At 32.8% G+C, this 18,255-nt stretch overlaps 2 protein-coding genes across 2 annotated transcripts in view; one reads left to right on the top strand and one right to left on the bottom strand.

The window, feature by feature from the left end:
- LOC125071320 (dopamine receptor 2-like) overlaps positions 1 to 18,255 on the top strand; it is a 154,495-nt gene that overhangs the window by 53,188 nt on the left and 83,052 nt on the right. The window lies entirely within an intron of this gene.
- LOC125071574 lies at positions 1,456 to 5,355 on the bottom strand. Its single transcript, XM_047681894.1, has 2 exons — positions 2,861 to 5,355; positions 1,456 to 2,374 (listed from the first exon to the last, which is right to left on the bottom strand). The coding sequence occupies exons 1-2, from the start codon at positions 5,353 to 5,355 to the stop codon at positions 1,456 to 1,458; spliced, it is 3,414 nt and encodes a 1,137-aa protein (XP_047537850.1).

Below are 18,255 nucleotides of genomic sequence, written 5' to 3' on the forward strand. Positions count from 1 at the left end.
GACGGGTGAGTGAGCCAGTGTAACTACAGGCACAAGGGACATAACATCTCAGTTCCCAAGGTCAGTGGCGCATTGGCGGCTTAAAGAAATGTCAAGATTATTTACAGCGCCGATGACAGTGGTCAACACTGCCCATAGACAAAAAAATCTAATCAATTTATATAATGATAATCGCATATAATAAAAAGATCAGGCGGCGATCAGTCTTTGGTAATTCGTGACCAATCAGATCTGGGTTAACTTAGCAAGGAATAAACCTGGCACACTGCCGGGAAAATACTTGGAAGAAAAAAGGTTATATATTATTTATCTATATATTTATCTATATATGTGTGTATGTATATATACATATATAATTATTACATATTTTTAAAGATCTAATTACGCGAACCTGTCTGTTTGCGGCACGAAAGCAATAGGCTAGGTCTGGTCAGCGCTTGGGGAACTCATCCCTTGACCTTGGCTTCCTCGGACACTTCCACTGTTTTAACCGCCGTTTTTTACTGTAACCGTCTATCCTCCTTTGCTTGTATGTAACTTTTAAATCCCTAACCTAAAAAAAAAGAAGGCAAGATAAATTACTTATGTCTAGAATATTAATCATTGGCCAAGTCAATATGTGTGTAAACACAACAATGAATACTATATATACAATTTCTTACCTGATATTGTTCTGTCCAATTTTAACCTTGAATCAATATGTTAATTGTGTCACTATTTGCATTTGTTGTAATGTTCGTGAATGTGGGACAAGCGAGCGGCGCGCGGGAAATACGGTGTTTGCTGTCAGACGCTGCATTCATACTTAATAAAACCCAATATCGCTTATGCCGTCCTCCCGCGCGCCCCGATACGCCCCGCGCCGCTGAGCGCTGGCGCGACAATTAAACATAATTTTTTTGTCCTTAGTTCTTTATATTATATAAATTTACTTTCTATGTTTTGGTTCCTTCATGTTCAATTTTTATAAATTTATATTGTTTTTTTTCCTTTTAAATTATATCTTTTATCTGCAACGGCTGTCAGTAACGACATTAGGAGGCCACTGAAAATCAGTGTAGAAGCTAACATGTTTCTACGTATACTGAGTGGTCTCCTTTTGGCTGAATTACACTGCTGCGCACTTATACATACCTACTACTATTTCTTTTCTAAGTAATTTTTGTTTATTTGTTATTTTTTTTCTATTTTTTTTTTCTCTTTTGTTTTTCATTTTTTGTTTTGTGTATAATTTTTGTATTACATAGAATAAGTGTCTTTTTGTTCTGTTTTAATTACTATACATTTTGTGTCTGTAGTAGTGTAATTTATTCAGCCAATAAAGATTATTATTATTATCGGAAATTTTGTTTTTCTCAGCCTTCAAGCTGGTGTAAACTACATTCACGGATATAAATCAAGTGAATGCAGTATGTGGTGTGTGTTATTTATGTATGTAATATTTATGTGTAGTAATTATGTTATGTCAGTCTCTTCTAATTGCATGAACTTTCTTACTATTCTACATGTGTTCAAGATAGCAGCCTTCTGTATTGGGATATAAAGGGACTCATTTAGATCTAATAATTTTAGACTATGGAGGAGATGGTTTGGGACGACACCAGTTGTGGAGATAACTATAGGGATGATGTACACTTTTTCTTGTTTCCAGATTCTTGTAACTTCTTCCTTGAGCTCATTATATTTATTTATTTTTTCAGCGATAGTTTTCTGTAGATTGTGCGTATTGGGTACTGCTATGTCTATAAGGTAAGTGACTTTATTTATTTTGTCTTGTAGAGTTATATCTGGTCTGTTATAGTGAATGGTCTTATCGGTAAGAATGCCTCGATCGTAATACATTTTGTGTGTGGCATTTTCTAAGATTGTTTGTGGTGTGTATTTGTAATATGGCGTTTTTGTGTTTTGTATAAGTTTGTGTTTGAGTGCTAGTTTTTGATGAACGATATTGCTTACTTGGTTATGTCTATGAGTGTAGTCCGTCTGTGTAAGGGTTATGCATGCTCCTGTTATGTGTTGTATGGTCTCTGGTTGGATATGACATTTACGGCATTTATCATTTGTGATAGTGGGATCTTTGATAATATATTTTCTGTAGTTTTTTGTGTTAATGATTTGGTCTTGGATTGCTATAATGAAACCTTCGGTTTCTGGGAAAAGGTTTCCTATTTTGAGCCATTTGTTTGATGCTATTGTATTAATGTGGGGCTGTTCTAAGTCATGTGGGTGGCGTCCGTGTAGTACCTTCTTTTTCCAGTTTTCTAGTTTTTGCTTTTGAGGATCATCAATACAGTCATTCATATGATATCCTTGCTCATTTAAATTTAATGGGGTGTAGTTAATGTCATTTACAACTATTGCTTTATGTATATCACTAGTGCGAGATTTTAAATGAAAGAATGTTTTTAGTGTATTAATTTGTTTTTGCCAAAGATTATAAATATCTATCAATCCCCTTCCTCCATTTTGTCTTTTGAGTGTTAGGCGCTCTATTGCAGATTTAGGGTGGAGATTATTGTGTTTTGTTAGAATTGTGCGTGTATTTCGTTCTATTTGTTCTATGTCAGTTTTAGTCCATTTTATAATTCCAAATGAGTATGTCAGTATAGGTATAGCATATGTATTAATGGCTTTTATAACATTTTTCCCAGAGAGTTGAGTTTTACATATAACGTTTATTCGTCTTTTATATTCTATTGTAAGTGTATGTTTGATTGATGTATGATCGAGTCCTTTAAGTTGATTATAGCCTAAGTATTTATATAAATCTGTTGGTTCCATAGCTGTTATTGTATCAGAAGAAGTTATTGCGTAGTTACCCGGTTTTATTTTGCCTTTTATTATATGTATTGTTTTGCACTTATCTAATCCAAATTGCATGTTGATATCGGTGCTAAACTCTTTTGTTACTTCTATTAGTTTTTTCATGTCTTTATCGCTCTTTGCATATAATTTTATGTCGTCCATATAAATCAGATGTGATATAATGGTTTCCTCTATACTTTTAAGAGGATATCCTACTCGACAACGGTGTAATAGATGCGATAAGGGGTTAAGGGCGAGGCAGAACCATAGGGGACTCAAGGAATCACCTTGATAGATCCCTTTCTTAATCTGTATCTGTCGTGTAACGATAGTATTTTGGCCATAGTTAAGGTGTAGTGTTGTTTTCCAGTATGACATTATTTTACGCAAGAAGTCTATTATTTTTGGGTTTATCTTATATATTTCTAATATTTGAATTAACCAAGAGTGTGGAATACTATCAAAAGCTTTCTGATAATCTATATAAGTGCAATGGAGATTTCTATTTTTTGTGGCAGCATGTTTGTGAATTGTGGAATCAATAACTAATTGTTCCTTGCATCCCATATGGGCCCGCCTGCACCCCTTTTGTTCTTCTGCTATTATATTGTGTTGTTCTATGTGTGTGTTAATTTTGTTTGTAATGGCTGATGTTAAGATTTTGTATATTGTAGGTAGGCATGTGATTGGTCTGTATTGGGAAGGTTGTGGTGAGTGTTTGGTTTTTGGTAGCATGTAAGTTATTCCTATTGTCATGAATTCGGGTATTTTCTGTTGTCCTAATACGATATGTGTTAGATTTTTCGCTATGCATTTATGTAATGATGTTAATTTTTTATACCAGAAGTTGTGTATCTTGTCAATGCCTGGTGATTTCCAGTTGTGTAATTTTGCTGTTATGTTTTTTATATCTGTTTCGGTTACCTCTACAAATTCCATCTCTTTTATTATACTAAATTCTATTTTTTCGTCATTTATCCATAATGCTTTTGAATTATGGCTTACCTGTTCTTCCCATATACCAGACCAAAATACTTCTAGATCTTGTTTAGTAGGTACGTCTGTGTTCCTGTCAGTTACTGTGTTAGTGGGAGTATGTGGTTTTTGTAAATTTCTATAGAAGAGTTTTTCATTCGTTGTAAAGATGGTGTTATCATTTCTTCGCTGTTGTGCTTTTTTGTATCTTCGGAGTCTATTAACTTTAAGAGCGAGTTTTTGTTTTAACGTGTCCAAATATTCTTCTGGCTTTCTATTATTTTTGTCATGTTTAGTGTGTATAATACAATTTTGGAATATTTCTTCTACTCTTTTTACTACTTTATTTGATCTATTATTATTGTAAATATACTGAGTTAGTCTACCGCAGTCCGCTCTGAGTTTTTCGATATCTTTTTCGAGTCTTTGTTGCCACGGTGGTTTATTAGTTTGCTTAGTTTTTGTGCGTTGCATATTTTCTATTTGTTTAGGATTTACTTCTTCTGTTATTACTAATGCTGTACAGTATATGAGGGTATGTATGTCTATTAGCTGTGTATCTTCTGAAATAAATCTATTTAATATGTTTTGGTTAAATATTTGAATTAAATTGTAGAGTTGTGGGCTATATTTTATTTTATGAAGTCGAGGACGTATTAGTGGATCCGTTCCTGAGTATTGCAATAAAGTTGTACTAAATTTATCATATATTTCTTGTATGTACGTTTCAGTAATCGGATTTTGTGCGTTTAAAGTATTAACTTCGTTTTCTAATATTATCGTTACAGATTCAGTTTGTGTTGACATATCTGATGTGTGTGTGTTTTGTGTGTTTGGTATTGTAAAAGATTCTGTTTGAGAGTAAAATTCTGAATGAGACGGATTTCGGGGTAATGGTGTAGTAACGTCGTGTTGTTGTAGCTGTATACGTGCTTCTTCTTTTAATCGGTTCAATTCGTCTTCGGTTAGTAGTTTGTTTTTTACTATAGTTCTTCTCTGATCGGAAATTCGCTGTTCTGTAACCGTAATCCCTGGGTATTCTTGTGTAAAAAGTTCATGCATCTTCTGTCTATATGTGGTCATGTCAGTCTCTAAATTGGTAATATAGTAATATGTTCGCATGATAAATGAGTTTACCTCTTTGCTCCATCTCATGCGAACTCTCGGTTTTCCAGCCTTGGTGGACGCGGGCAAAAAGGCATTCGCCTCCCGCGCAACATTCAAAGCTGGTAAGTGTGATTCTGTATTTAAGCTAATAGTGGAAGGTGATGACTGGACGGAGGGTGTGTATGATGAAGTGCTAGGACTATAATAAGGCTCTATTGGGCTACTTGTTCTGTCTGTCAGTCTGTTAGTTTCATCATCGGTAGCGGCTGTAGCATTAACGCCGTGAGCCCGCCTGTTCAACTCACGACGACCGGCTGTAGTGTGGAATTTATCGGGAGAAGCCCGCCTGCTCAACTCCTCACCGCTGACGGTCCGCATGCTGTCACACCCAGCGCCAGCTCCAGGTGTGCCCCGGCGATCGCCCCCGGGTAGCGGCCCTATACGTTTCTTCTTACTACGCGTCTCCATACTAAATGGGTTACCATTGCCACGTTTGCCACGCCAGTAATTTAATTATCGTGTGTCCGCCCCCCACGTGATTAGATGGTCAATCAGGACGTGTGGTTGGGTTTCGGGGGGCTTATTATTATTATTATTATTATTATTATTATTATAAAGTTATGCTATGATTATCTTTTACCATTTGAAGTGCGCTCCGACCTAATTTTTACATAATAATGATTTATTTTGTTTTTGGAGAAATTATTTATTATTTTATTTAATCGTCTAAGCAATACGATTTAGAAACATATATAAAAAAAAATCTCAATTTCATTGGCTTTTCATTGATGACTTAAACTTAGACTTACCTAAATAAAATATTATTGGCCTTCTTCATATCAAATATTAATATTTATGAACAGCAAAACACACACAAATATATAAATAAGTTATGTTGTTAAGTAGACCTTCGATAAATAAACGAAGGTAATTGATTTGTAAACTTGCCAAGCGTATTGAATTATCACAAACGGCCCATCAACTGAAGAGCGATTCATCGAATTAAGACTTTCAGATATTTTAAATATTCAAACATTTTAAGAAGTATAATTGGATTACTACGTTCGTCTATTCAATATTTAATCCGACTTGTTTAAAAAAAATTAACAAGACCATCTTAATATGATTATATAAAATTATATTAAAATTCATAAAAAAATAAAAATATCCTCCAAATGAGTTGTTACATTCAAGAGCCGAGATGGCCCAGTGGTTAGAACGCGTGCATCTTAACCGATGATTTCGGGTTCAAACCCAGGCAGGCACCACTGAAATTTCATGTGCTTAATTTGTGTTTATAATTCATCTCGTGCTCGGCGGTGAAGGAAAACATCGTGAGGAAACCTGCATATGTCTAATTTCAACGAAATTCAGCCACATGTGTATTCCGCCAACCCGCATTGGAGCAGCGTGGTGGAAAATGCTCCAAACCTTCTCCTCAAAGGGAGAGGAGGCCTTTATCCCAGCAGTGGGACATTTACGGGCTGCTTATGAGTTGTTACAAGCACTTTTATTTAGTATTAGGGCTTTGTACAAGCCCTTGTACTCAGGCTCACACACCCTTCAAATCGAAACGCAACAATACTAGGTACTTTCGATTGTCAGTAGAATATCCGATGAGTGGGTGATACCTAGAGGCACAAAGACCTTACTAAATAATAAATAATTTAAGTTTGCTTAGGTATATTTGTAGGTACCACCCTGGTTGGACATAAAATCCCAAGGTTGGTGGAGAATTGGCAATATAAGGGATGGTTGATATTTCTTACAGAAACATTGTTTGTGGGCTGTTGTGACCCCATACCATCAGGTGGCCCATTTGCTCGTCCGCCTACCTACTAGGCACATAAAAAAAATCTTAATATAATTCAAAATTGCAGTCGTAGTAGGAGTACATTTTCTTCTGCTTAATATAAATAATTTCTATCAATGGAACAGATCCAAGATGTATCTAATATACACAAATATAACTTAAAAGTAATTTAGTTTTTAGATTTCCGTAATCTTAACTCTGATATTGAATTCTTTAGAGAATTAAGTAAATCCTCTGTTCAATATATAAACAAATAGCCTCTCATAAATCTTTAAGAAATTATACTCCAAGGATTTTATTACATCCCTAACGAAGGGTCTGAGGAATGTTCTCGCTACTTAAGGGTCACTTGTGGGGGTAAGTTAAAGCTCTTTATATCTCCGATCTAGGTTCAATAAAATATCTTTAGTTTACTCTATAAATTAGAATTTAATACATTCTTGAGATCGAATAATATTTCGTTTGTGTAAGTTATCGACGTCTCGTTTTAACGGGACTTACTAAACACTGTATTTTTTTTAAATTTATTATAAAGGCAACAGTAGTGAATCTGTTGTTAGTTGTACTTAATTATCTTCGTTTATAAACATTGTCATTTTAGGAACTTTTACACTATGAATGTGCCACCAAACATGTCAAGCACAATTTCCCCCGTGCGTATCGTTATCCTGGCTTCCAGTTTCAAACGTGCGTTTTACATTACCACAATTCTATAATCTTTGCTCAATATTATAAATGTAGAGTTTTCTTTGCATGTTTGTTCAAACGGTAATCACCATTATACCATTGTCTGTTAAAATAACGTCAAGTTCAATCTAGGAGAACCATGAAATAATATTTGATCCGGATGTATGAAATAGCTAGTCTTTGATAAACTGGAAAAAGCATATTACCGTCAAAACAAAGTGAAAATTTACTCAATAATATTTCTTCGTTATCGATATGTTTTATAAAATAATTACCAATTTATTGTGTACGAAGATAGTCACAATATTATTATTTTTTTGTCTGACAAATTCGATATTGTTATAATTAAAGTTTCGTATATAAGTTTGAATGCTGACCGTGTTTATAAATGATGAAATTAATAAATAATATAGCTAGAGCCCTTCGTCAAAAAAAATTTAATCTCGATGGCAATTTCCAGTCGGGAGTCAGCTGCCAATTAAACTTGATAGCCGTTTTTATCTGACTTAACCAGTGCCAGTAATTATTTTTAAAGGAAAAATGTTTCTAAAATAGGACAACATTTTAATTGCCTAATGGAAAAGCAATTGAATTCCTTTATAGTATTTTTATTATTTTAAAAGGATTACCAAATAATTTCCATCAAAACAACTTATTTGATTTGACGCGCCAATTTTTTTAACACAAATAGTAAGTATAACATGCATATTTTCTATCCTTATCTGAATAACTCCATCAAAAAATTAAAAACAATAAACTGCAGAGAAAGTGTGTTCCCTAAACAAAAATGTGATACATTGCGACTGAAATAGTTTAAAAATGGAATATCAAATGTCACAACATATCGCAAAATAACAAATAGATCAAAAATAGTCTGGCAAATTGAGCGCGTAAAGCAAAACCGCTTTTTTAGCTTTCCGATCGAGCGCCGCACATTTTGCTTATCTGATTTCAAACGTACTCTGTGTTTTTCGCTGGCGTGAATTGCCAACATAGCGATGACCTTTAGAATTCCAGCAATCAAGCCTATCAATACTAGCTCTATCAATTTATCAAATTCTGAGTGACCTTTTGTTGACGTTTTATTTATGATATAGTTTAACTTTGTAAAATACGCTTTGAAAATACTATGTCATGTAAAATTTTATTCATACTTTAGGTTGTTATTTGACATATTATAGTAATATAATAAAAATATTTTTTTAATTTTTTTCGGTGCTAGGTCGGAACTGCCTGTTCAGTTACAGTCGTCAGATACACATAAGAGTTTATACATTTTCTTAGTCTAGACAAGAATTAACGAACTAAACAATTAAATTTAACAAAGACACTTTAGAGTACAGTCTGGTTATCCTAGCTAGATTATAAGGATAGCAATACAAAGTGGGTAAGTTACCGGAGTAATGATGTTGACAGCGTTACACTGTTGTGCTTCGACGATCACGTGGAGCCTTTGGGTTTGGGAAAATTAAGTGCATTTATGTTTGCGCACACATTAATTGTGGACTATAATTATGTATTGATGTACATATTTAAGAATCTTGTAATTTATTTGTTACCAAGATGTGAACATTAAAATACAGAATTTTTAAATTTGCACCCATAAAAAGGAGTCGTAATAACAACGAAATAATACATTTCAATTATAAAAAAAGGAAATACTTTCGATTATATCTTTTCAGCTTAAGTTTAGCTATTTTTTCGAGCTATTTTGGCGTGCGATTCTAAAACTTAAGAGTTACACGAATCTATACTGATACTATAAAGAAGTAAATTTTTGATTGTATGTAAGGAGTAAACTGCGGAACTGATGTTTAATTTATTTTTCAATGGTTGTAATCATCATGCCTGTGTTTTATAGGGTATATGATATATATATATATATATATATATATATATATATATATATATATATTTTTAGTATATAAATATATTCTACCGTACCACAAAGTAAATGGAACAAAAGGCGGAATTAATGCCTGAAGGTATTCTCTGCCAGTCAACCTTTATGTGTAACAGAAAACCATGAAGGTGATTATATTGACTATATATAATAATATACATACATATACATAAGACTTATAAAAAAACATATCCATACATACATCTTTATTCGGGAATAATAGCACTGGGCGAATCTGGGCCTGATCACTAGTATGTGATATTTATAAGATACACAATAAAATAACTTATCAATATAGGTTTGTTTTTAGTCTCTGGTCATCACCACACACACACATCGGCTTAAAATACGTTTCTTACAAAATCGCTTTGCTAATCGTTTAGCATGAAACATTCGTAATTACAGCAACTGATTACGCGTCGAATGTGCATTAAGCTGGTTTGATTGCCTTCGTTTGCTGGTTTCGGGAATTGAGAAATGACGAGCCAGTAAACGTTTACATTTACATGTGCTCCCGAGACATTTTAAATGAGATTCTGTTAATAATTGTTTTCGTATATTTACAAACCATTTGTTGTCTTGAGGGAATTGCGAAAAAGTATACAAAGACATCCTTTTTTTAAGACCTATTCGATACCAAAATGTGATAAATACTTTACAAAAATATTGTGTATTTGTGTGTTTAAGTCTGTCTCAAAGGTTTTAATCTATTTTTCCTGTAAATCGAGAATTGTAATTTATATGATGTTATTTCACGTCATAAACTAACTTTTGGTCACAATTTATTACGAAGTTATATATATATATATATTGACTTTCGCAATTATATTGCTTTGAATTTTATTTTTATATTTACTATTAGCTACCGCCACTGCAATGATTTTTAAAGGAACTCATATACTTTTCTTGAAATATATCATTGTTACATTATTGAAGCTAGAAGAAAGAAATGTAACGTTTCAATTTATTTTTTGATGTACTCTCGCACTTTATTATTCGACTAGATGAAAACGCGGCTACGCTCGGGTTAAATGAATAAAACTTATCAAACACAGATTATAATTTACTTTTTATATACGTTGTGATCATCATTACGATTATCAAACATTTATATATTTTCAAAAAAGGAAATTTTAATCACTTTTGGCATTCCATTTAACATAACGGTCAAAAGTAGTATCTAAGTATTAGGATAGTTCCGATCTATAATTATGGATAGGTTTCGATCGGGTCTATCGTTGGTCTGTACGGAATTATTTATATATATAAGAGGTGATTAATTAAAAACTTAACATATTTGAACTTAGAACTATAAATTAATATCGAGCCTTGTAGTAACCACAAATTGTGTTTAGCATCATACATTGATAATAAGCATTATTGACGTTATATCCTCTTGGAAAATGGGTTGGTACCATCTGACGGCGAACTCTAGCACCGCGCGCGCTCATTGGTCAAATCAAATAGCGTGGCCTTCCCCGGCTTCCTGTCAAACATTACCGTTCCGTTTCACGAAATTACTCACACAGATTGCAGGAAAGCGACAGGAATGATATTAGACATCAAAAATATTTACACTTTAAAGATATATACATAACAAAACATCTACATAATGTGTGTAATTAAATGAGTAATTCGGTAAACTATGTTGTTGATAAAGCCCCGTGACATAGTTTTTGTGGCCAAGGTCATGTATATGTACATACTTCATGCACACATAGTACTAATGGCAAGATATATGTGTACAATAAGCTTATGCTATCTCATAAATAAGTTATATGAATTCACCGACATTTTAAACCTAATCAATTTGCCCCCAAGTATTTTTAAGCTATTTAGGCGACATCGTTTGTTATTAAAAGAAAGGGTTTGGTAGTAAAAGTTACAATACGGATCCCTAAGAGGTGCAAACTTCAAAATAAGCATTTTCAGACCCTTACAAAGTTTTAATAGCCTCGCTTCCCCGAGGCCTGTAGAATGGAGAATTATGTATTTTTTCTGAGAAGTCATTACTTTTATCACCAAGATATTAAGTCTAATATATGTTGAAATAAAATATGTTTGTACAAATGAATTGTTAAAAAAAAAACACATAATTTAAAAAAAAGTAATGTGCCAATCATATATATCTAAATAATAAATTAATATGAAGTCTGCACCAGGGTGAACTTTTGGAGAATATGACTCCTAAAATGGAGACCGCGGCTCGGTAAACACAGACCGCTAGTCAGGTAGACCAACGACCTGACGAAGGTGACACTGTAGATATACACATACCTTAATATATTTCTATTTTGTTTTAATTGAGAATCGTTAAACTCAAACTTGTTGTCTTTCAGTTAGGATATACTAGAAAAAAAATGTATTTAACTGACATAACTTTGTAGTCAAATTTTGGAAATAGTAACATACTGAGATTGTTGCTAGTTCTTGTCTGTTGAATCTACATTCCGAGCCGGTACTAGCTTTACTTTTCATACTATATTATCATTGCATACCGTATTTGATTTTGATTTTTAATTTATGTATATTGGATATTCGTAAAAACAGTGAGCGCGCCGGTATACGTAAAAGGGTCATAAAACATCAGGTTTCAAGGTTGGTTGGTTTAGTCGTGTGATTTAAATTATCGAAAAAAATTAGGTACAGCATCAAACTTATCTTTTATATATATTGTAAATATCATAAAATATACTTTATCGATGTATACTGACACATTTAAAAATATAAACGGGAACATGAAAAAGAATTCCAATTTTTTTATCAACGCTTAAAGCATAAAAACTGTCAAAACATCGTAGGTTGAATGTTTGTGTAAAGCTACTTTTCCTAGCATTCACATTTTTTACACGTTTTCCGAGCAGCCTTTTAAAATACTTGTGTTTTTTTTCGTTTATGTAGATAGCGCTTTACATTCAATACTAATACGTTTCTTCGACGTAAAACAAACTTTTACATATACGACGAATAAGACTCATAAAACAATTTGCATCGTTATGACATTTTTTTTTAAATAACATTTGAAACGTGATGCCCGTCAAGCTGTTATAATTTAGTCTTCATAATTGAAACTTTTAAATATACATAGTTTTGACTGTTAACTACGTAATACTTAAGTAATTACAATTGAAAGCAAATTGACTCTTTTAGTAAAATAATTATCAATTGGATTTTCCTCTTGTCATTCAAAACCGCGTACGGGATTGTGTTATCTCGAAAGAAAATTGAAAAGAAACGCAAATGTTTTTCCTGTAAAGTTGCCAGTTGAAACAGAACTTGCTAGTCCCGAGGAAAGTCACGTCGAAAAGCAATAAACTCAAATTCGGCAGACGGACATTAAGAGCGCTTCTTAATACTGTCTAAAATTGGTTCGGTAATAAATTTCGTTTAATGTCCACGAAACGACCAAGCACAATGGCGACGAAATGCTATGTAAAGGCAAACTGCATTTTCCTTGTTTAATATCCGTTGATATAACAGAGAATATAAACACATTGTAACTTGAATACGAATACGTATTTTATTATTTATCGGTACTCTGGAATGCCTTAGTGGAATGTTAAGGGACTTTTCACACTGAACCCTTTTTATATTTTGCTTGGGGTTATTCGGAGTCAGTTTGGATTAGTATTATTCATATGTTGCTGAAATCAACATATTAATATTTCTAGTTAAAATAGGCTACTCTTTTGATTCATAAAATAAGCTTTCTCCTCCTTCCGCATCCAATCGATTACAAACACTTAAAAATATAATAAGAACAGCAGATATACGAAAATCTTAATAGTTACCGTGAAAGTTGTTGCCGAAATAACTTTACTCACACCCCGAGTCACTGCGCGTCTGCATTTGTGTAATCAGCATAGCCGTGAGACCCTCGATATTGAGTTACATAAGATCAGTAAATACTACGATCCTTTTTTTTTTGTTATGATTTTTTTTTGTATTTTTGTTCTTGGTGTAAATCTTTTAATAATGTTCACATGAATATTAACCTTATATTGCGATTTCAACCCGAACAAACACTACTGTATTTTCTTGTGTTTAATTCTTATTTATAATCCTACACCTGCGTAGTCGTGATGGAACATCATCAATGAACATCCTGAGGAATCCTACTCGAGACGAATGATCCTGTTACAAATGTATATACCAACCAGTATTGAAATAGTTTAGTGTAAACATTTCAAAACTTCTGAAGTAAAGTACATGCTATTACTTTACTGCATATAATGATCAGCATTGGTGACTTTACTATATAAATGGTCCATCATTTATACATAATCATTTATCAAACTCAAGCGTCAAAAACTAATTCCATCATATCTCGATTGAATTCCGTCCCTAATTTGAATAAATAATATTCGAAATGATTTAGAATATTTATCTCGGATTTGGTGATATTTTGCCAATTACGTTTTTCTATCATTTGTCAAATATATTACGAACTAAAATGTGCTTTATTAGTGCACAAGTTTAATATTTAGCGATTAATCAATTATACAACTACTTATGGTGTTTATCCATCTTGTTAAAATCGTTAATATATAAAATAGATGATAAAAACACTAGAAAAATACTACATTTCGTGTTGGGCTTGTTCGCGTTTTAGGTGTTGGTTGTCTGGTATTATTCACACAATATTTCCAATAGTTACAGCCTATGTGTTATTCTTATGTATAATCTATATTAATGTAAAGTTTCATTAAAATCCATTCAGTAGTTTTTGCTTGAAAGAGTAGTATGGATGTTCCATACATACAAACCTTTATAATATTATACAAACCATATAGTTTCAGTTAAATACGATTATATTATGTACGTAATAATGCAAATATAAAATTTAAGCAAAAATGTAACTGAATTCAAATTAAACAGTTCCAGACAGGACCCTCCTATAACTATACCCTCCTAAACAAATAACTTAAAAAATGGAAGAACGTTTTTTGAAGTCGATTAAGGAGAGTAGTCTGAGTTTTTCATCAGTCTTTTCGGTAGAACTTAAATTCCGGAACAAGTGGTAGCTTTACATAAATAAATGTGTTCTTATAAAACACCTAATAATCAATTCAAATGTAATTACTTGTGAGAGTTTATTTGAATAGAGTTTGTATATAAGTTCATTTAAATTTTAATTTCTTTTATACTTTTATAGTATAGGGCAAAGGGGTCATATTAGCATTATCATTTAAATTTCCGTCTACACTTATAAATATATGTTTGTTGTAACTTATCTTAAAGTACGCAAATTAATAAAAATAACGTATAACAAGTAATTATTTAACTCCTTACAAGCTTATTTTATTGGACAACAAGACGTATCCTTAATAATATAAACACAATATAAGTTAACAACAAACCCAGTTCCATTAAAGTTTGAAATAATATTTATATTGTATGCAGAGATAATTAGCACATAATCTGCATCAAAACACAATATTCATGAAGATTTCACACACGGAGATAACTTGATTAATCAGTTACTTGCTCGAGCACGCATGCAGACGCAAAATTAAGCAAATATTCGACACGCGTACGCTCACATTGACGCGTCTCTGCACGTGATACGTGCTCACTCCGAACGTGTACCAGCCCTGAGACAGTTTTAAAATTATTATATATTGCTTCTGTTCTAATGATATTACGTCAAAATATAGATTTATAATTTTTCACATGAAAAGAAAGGTATTCAAAAACAATGGAAATGAAAACCTATTGAGAAGTTAAAGCCTTCGTATATTGTCTTAATAGTCCCGTGAGATTTGAGGGATCAATTATTATAAGAATATAGACAAATGTTCTAAAAGTATTCAAAGTACAATCCTGTTCTCGAATTCTAAAACAAACGAGAAAGTTGAACAAAGAAATGTAAGTGTGTCGACGAATCCGATCCGATTATTGGATTAGACAATCAGAATCGAGTATAACGTATATTCAAGCCGGACTAATACCATTTCTCCGTTCCTTAGTACTTAGTCTTTCTTTCACTGTACCTACATTTGAGTAGAAAAGAGCGTTATTTTTTACCAAGCCGAGAAAAGGAAATGCAGTAAATTGTACAAAACTAAATGTACATATAGGAACGCACAGTTTTGAGTTTATCGCGAAAGCAGTGAACATTTTCTTTCTTATTTGTTATAGAACATTTCTCTTCAATAATGTACGCGATCACTCATACGAATTCGAATCCGATAGAATAAAAATTGTATTAATTTTATTATGTATGATAAATTCAACCATCAATATGATGCGAATGCTGAGTGTGACGAACTTCAAATGTATATGAAATTATTCATGAGTTTTTATAGCAACGATATTAACATCGCTTTTAAACAATTCATCGCAAAAACATGTTTGGGGCAGTAATTTACTGTTTTATTGAATAATTCATATTTAAAACGATGTTTTCGTTGCTTAGGAACACCTGATTAATTTTATCCTTTAAAAGTTTTTCTGCAAACGGCATTATGCGGTGGGACCGGTTTCGATTAAATTTTTTGTGTGTATTTGAGTGTTAGAGATATTAAAATCAGTACATCTTATGTTAATGAGTTAAAGACAGGTAGGAAAGGTAAATATTTTTTTAATCTTATATATACGTAAGCCGATTCTTTTCCCAGTGATTATGGGACGATAGCTGCACATAGAAAATTGGTTATAGTCTAATTTTGAAGAGCTCCAGCCGTAGATGTGCAGAAAATTAAAGATAAATCTAAGAATTAATTTTAGAGAGCGGAAAAAAGTTACTGGCCTGTAAGGAAGCGGTTACGGCTGTTTCAGAAAAAATAAATAAAAAAAACGTAAACAAAATTTTAATAAATTGTTTTGGACAAACTCCAATTCTAACTGAACTAATGTATACTATTTGATATGAAAAATATCATTTAGAAAAGGTTTCATCATTTTGGCATTAAATGTAGACGAGTGACTTGCAGTTTACAATGAAATATTAAAAAAATCGAAATTAGTCAAAAATCTTTTAAATAAACGCGAAGTTATGCGGACCCACTAGTTATATTTGATTATTTGAAAAATTAAATTTTGGCTTCTAAGGCTATAGGTTACACGATTAGTAATAAATGAATGATTATAATATCTACATTTAGTAATTAATCAATTACTCACTTAACGTAATCACGTTCAAAGAAAATTTTAATAGTTCCACCGCGGTCGTTTTTGTAGTTCCACAGTTCTAAAAGTTCTCAGGGTAGGCACCACGCACTCATCAACTATTCTGCCTCCAAACAGCAATACTTAGTATAGTTATGTTCCGGTTTGAAGGGCGAGTAACCCAATGTAGGTACAGGACATAACATCTTAGTTCCCAAGGTTGGTGGTGCATTGGCGATGTAAGAAATAGTTTCTATTTCTTTCAGCGCCAATGTCTATGGGCGGTGGTGACCATTTAAGATCAAGAGGCCCATTTGTCTACTGTTTTCTACATGTAATATGTAGACAACTGTAGTACTTTTACTATAGTTGTCTACATATTTCATAAAAAAAACACTATTCTTAATAAATTTAGTTTAACTGCATTGTTATTTATTGAAATAATACACAAACATTAAGCTCGTTGGAAGTGCGTTCAGATTGTCCATTGAAAGCGAAGGTCACACCTAGTGAAGCGCAGCGCGGAACTGCGTTCAATTAACAATATTGCATACATTTAAATAAAAACTGAAAATATATTTGAAAGACTGGTCCTCGAGATCATTAAAGTGGACAGAGGCACAAAAATAACGCATATACGTGAACGTAACGCAACGACACGTATAAATCAGCGGCGTTGCATAGTCGCGTAATTTTTCAAGCATTAATGCCTCTAGTGCGGCTTCATTTCATGAGCATGACGTAACGTGAAACTGACGAAGTATTACGTAGACATACATACGTAGCACTTTGTCAGATGTGCGTTTACCTGAAGTGCATTTATCCAAAGATCTTTTTCATTACACCAATTATACTGTATACGGCTGATGTGTGTATTTTTCCGAAATGTTCGCCATCTATATTTTATATTACAGATCACCTTGAAACCAAGTAACGAGTTAATATTCAATTATCCAGACGTGAGACCAAACGCTAAAATACTTTTAATACGTGGTAAAAATACCAAAAACAATAGATTTTAATCGAAAAAATTAATTTATGTATTATATCGATTTCGTATTAACTCGATAGATCGTAGAAGCCTGAAACATTTTCAATTAGGCGGTCCGAACGTTCACAATGACAAAGAATAACGAGTGAAAAAAAGTTACTTCTGCATAGGGTTCCATTGTCGTTTTCATATGAAAGAGAAAACTACTATGTAAATGAGTGTACAATGTGTATTATGTGGACTGGATGAATCGTTAGAGTGAATTACATTGCTCCATAAGTTTACTTTTGTACTAATTATATCAGTATACGATAGCTAAGCGTGTATCAATGGACATCTCTCTTCTGCTGGACATTCCTTACACCGCCAATGCGCCACCAACCTTGACAACTTAGATGATATGTCCCTTGTGCCTGTAGTTACACTGATGAGTGGATGGTACCAACCCAGACGGGCTTGCACAAAGCCCTACCACCAAGTAAGAAGAGATACAGTTACATTGTTTACTTATTAAGTATATTTCAGTTACTGTCTATATAAATATCTCACTATTTACGTTAGGTTAGTTAGGTTACCCGAGGAAATGCTTACATTATTTTACTCATATTCTGATTCATATAAGATATTCTGCCGTGAAGCAGCAATACTTGGTATTGTTGTGTTCCGGTTTGAAGGGTGAGTGAGCCAGTGCAACTATAGGCACAAGAAATATAATACATAAAAAAAAAATTATACGGGTAAATATTGAATATTTTATGAAATTTAATTATTTGTTTGTGTGGCATTACGTAAGATTTAGATTGTTAATTATACGGATTATTACTAACCGAGAACGCGCGATCTGCTTGGTAGCGTTAGTGTCAG

Source organism: Vanessa atalanta, chromosome 19, assembly GCF_905147765.1.
Source record: "Vanessa atalanta chromosome 19, ilVanAtal1.2, whole genome shotgun sequence".
NCBI lineage: Eukaryota > Metazoa > Arthropoda > Insecta > Lepidoptera > Nymphalidae > Vanessa > Vanessa atalanta.

What these genes read in the sequence shown, in the direction of transcription:
- LOC125071574 (XM_047681894.1), bottom strand. Translation starts at nt 5,355, where the DNA reads ATGGAGACGCGTAGTAAGAAGAAACGTATAGGGCCGCTACCCGGGGGC. An exon ending in ATGCAATTTGGATTAGATAA is followed by an intron (nt 2,375 to 2,860) that starts GTGCAAAACAAT and finishes ATCTCGCACTAG; the next exon opens with TGATATACATAAAGCAATAG.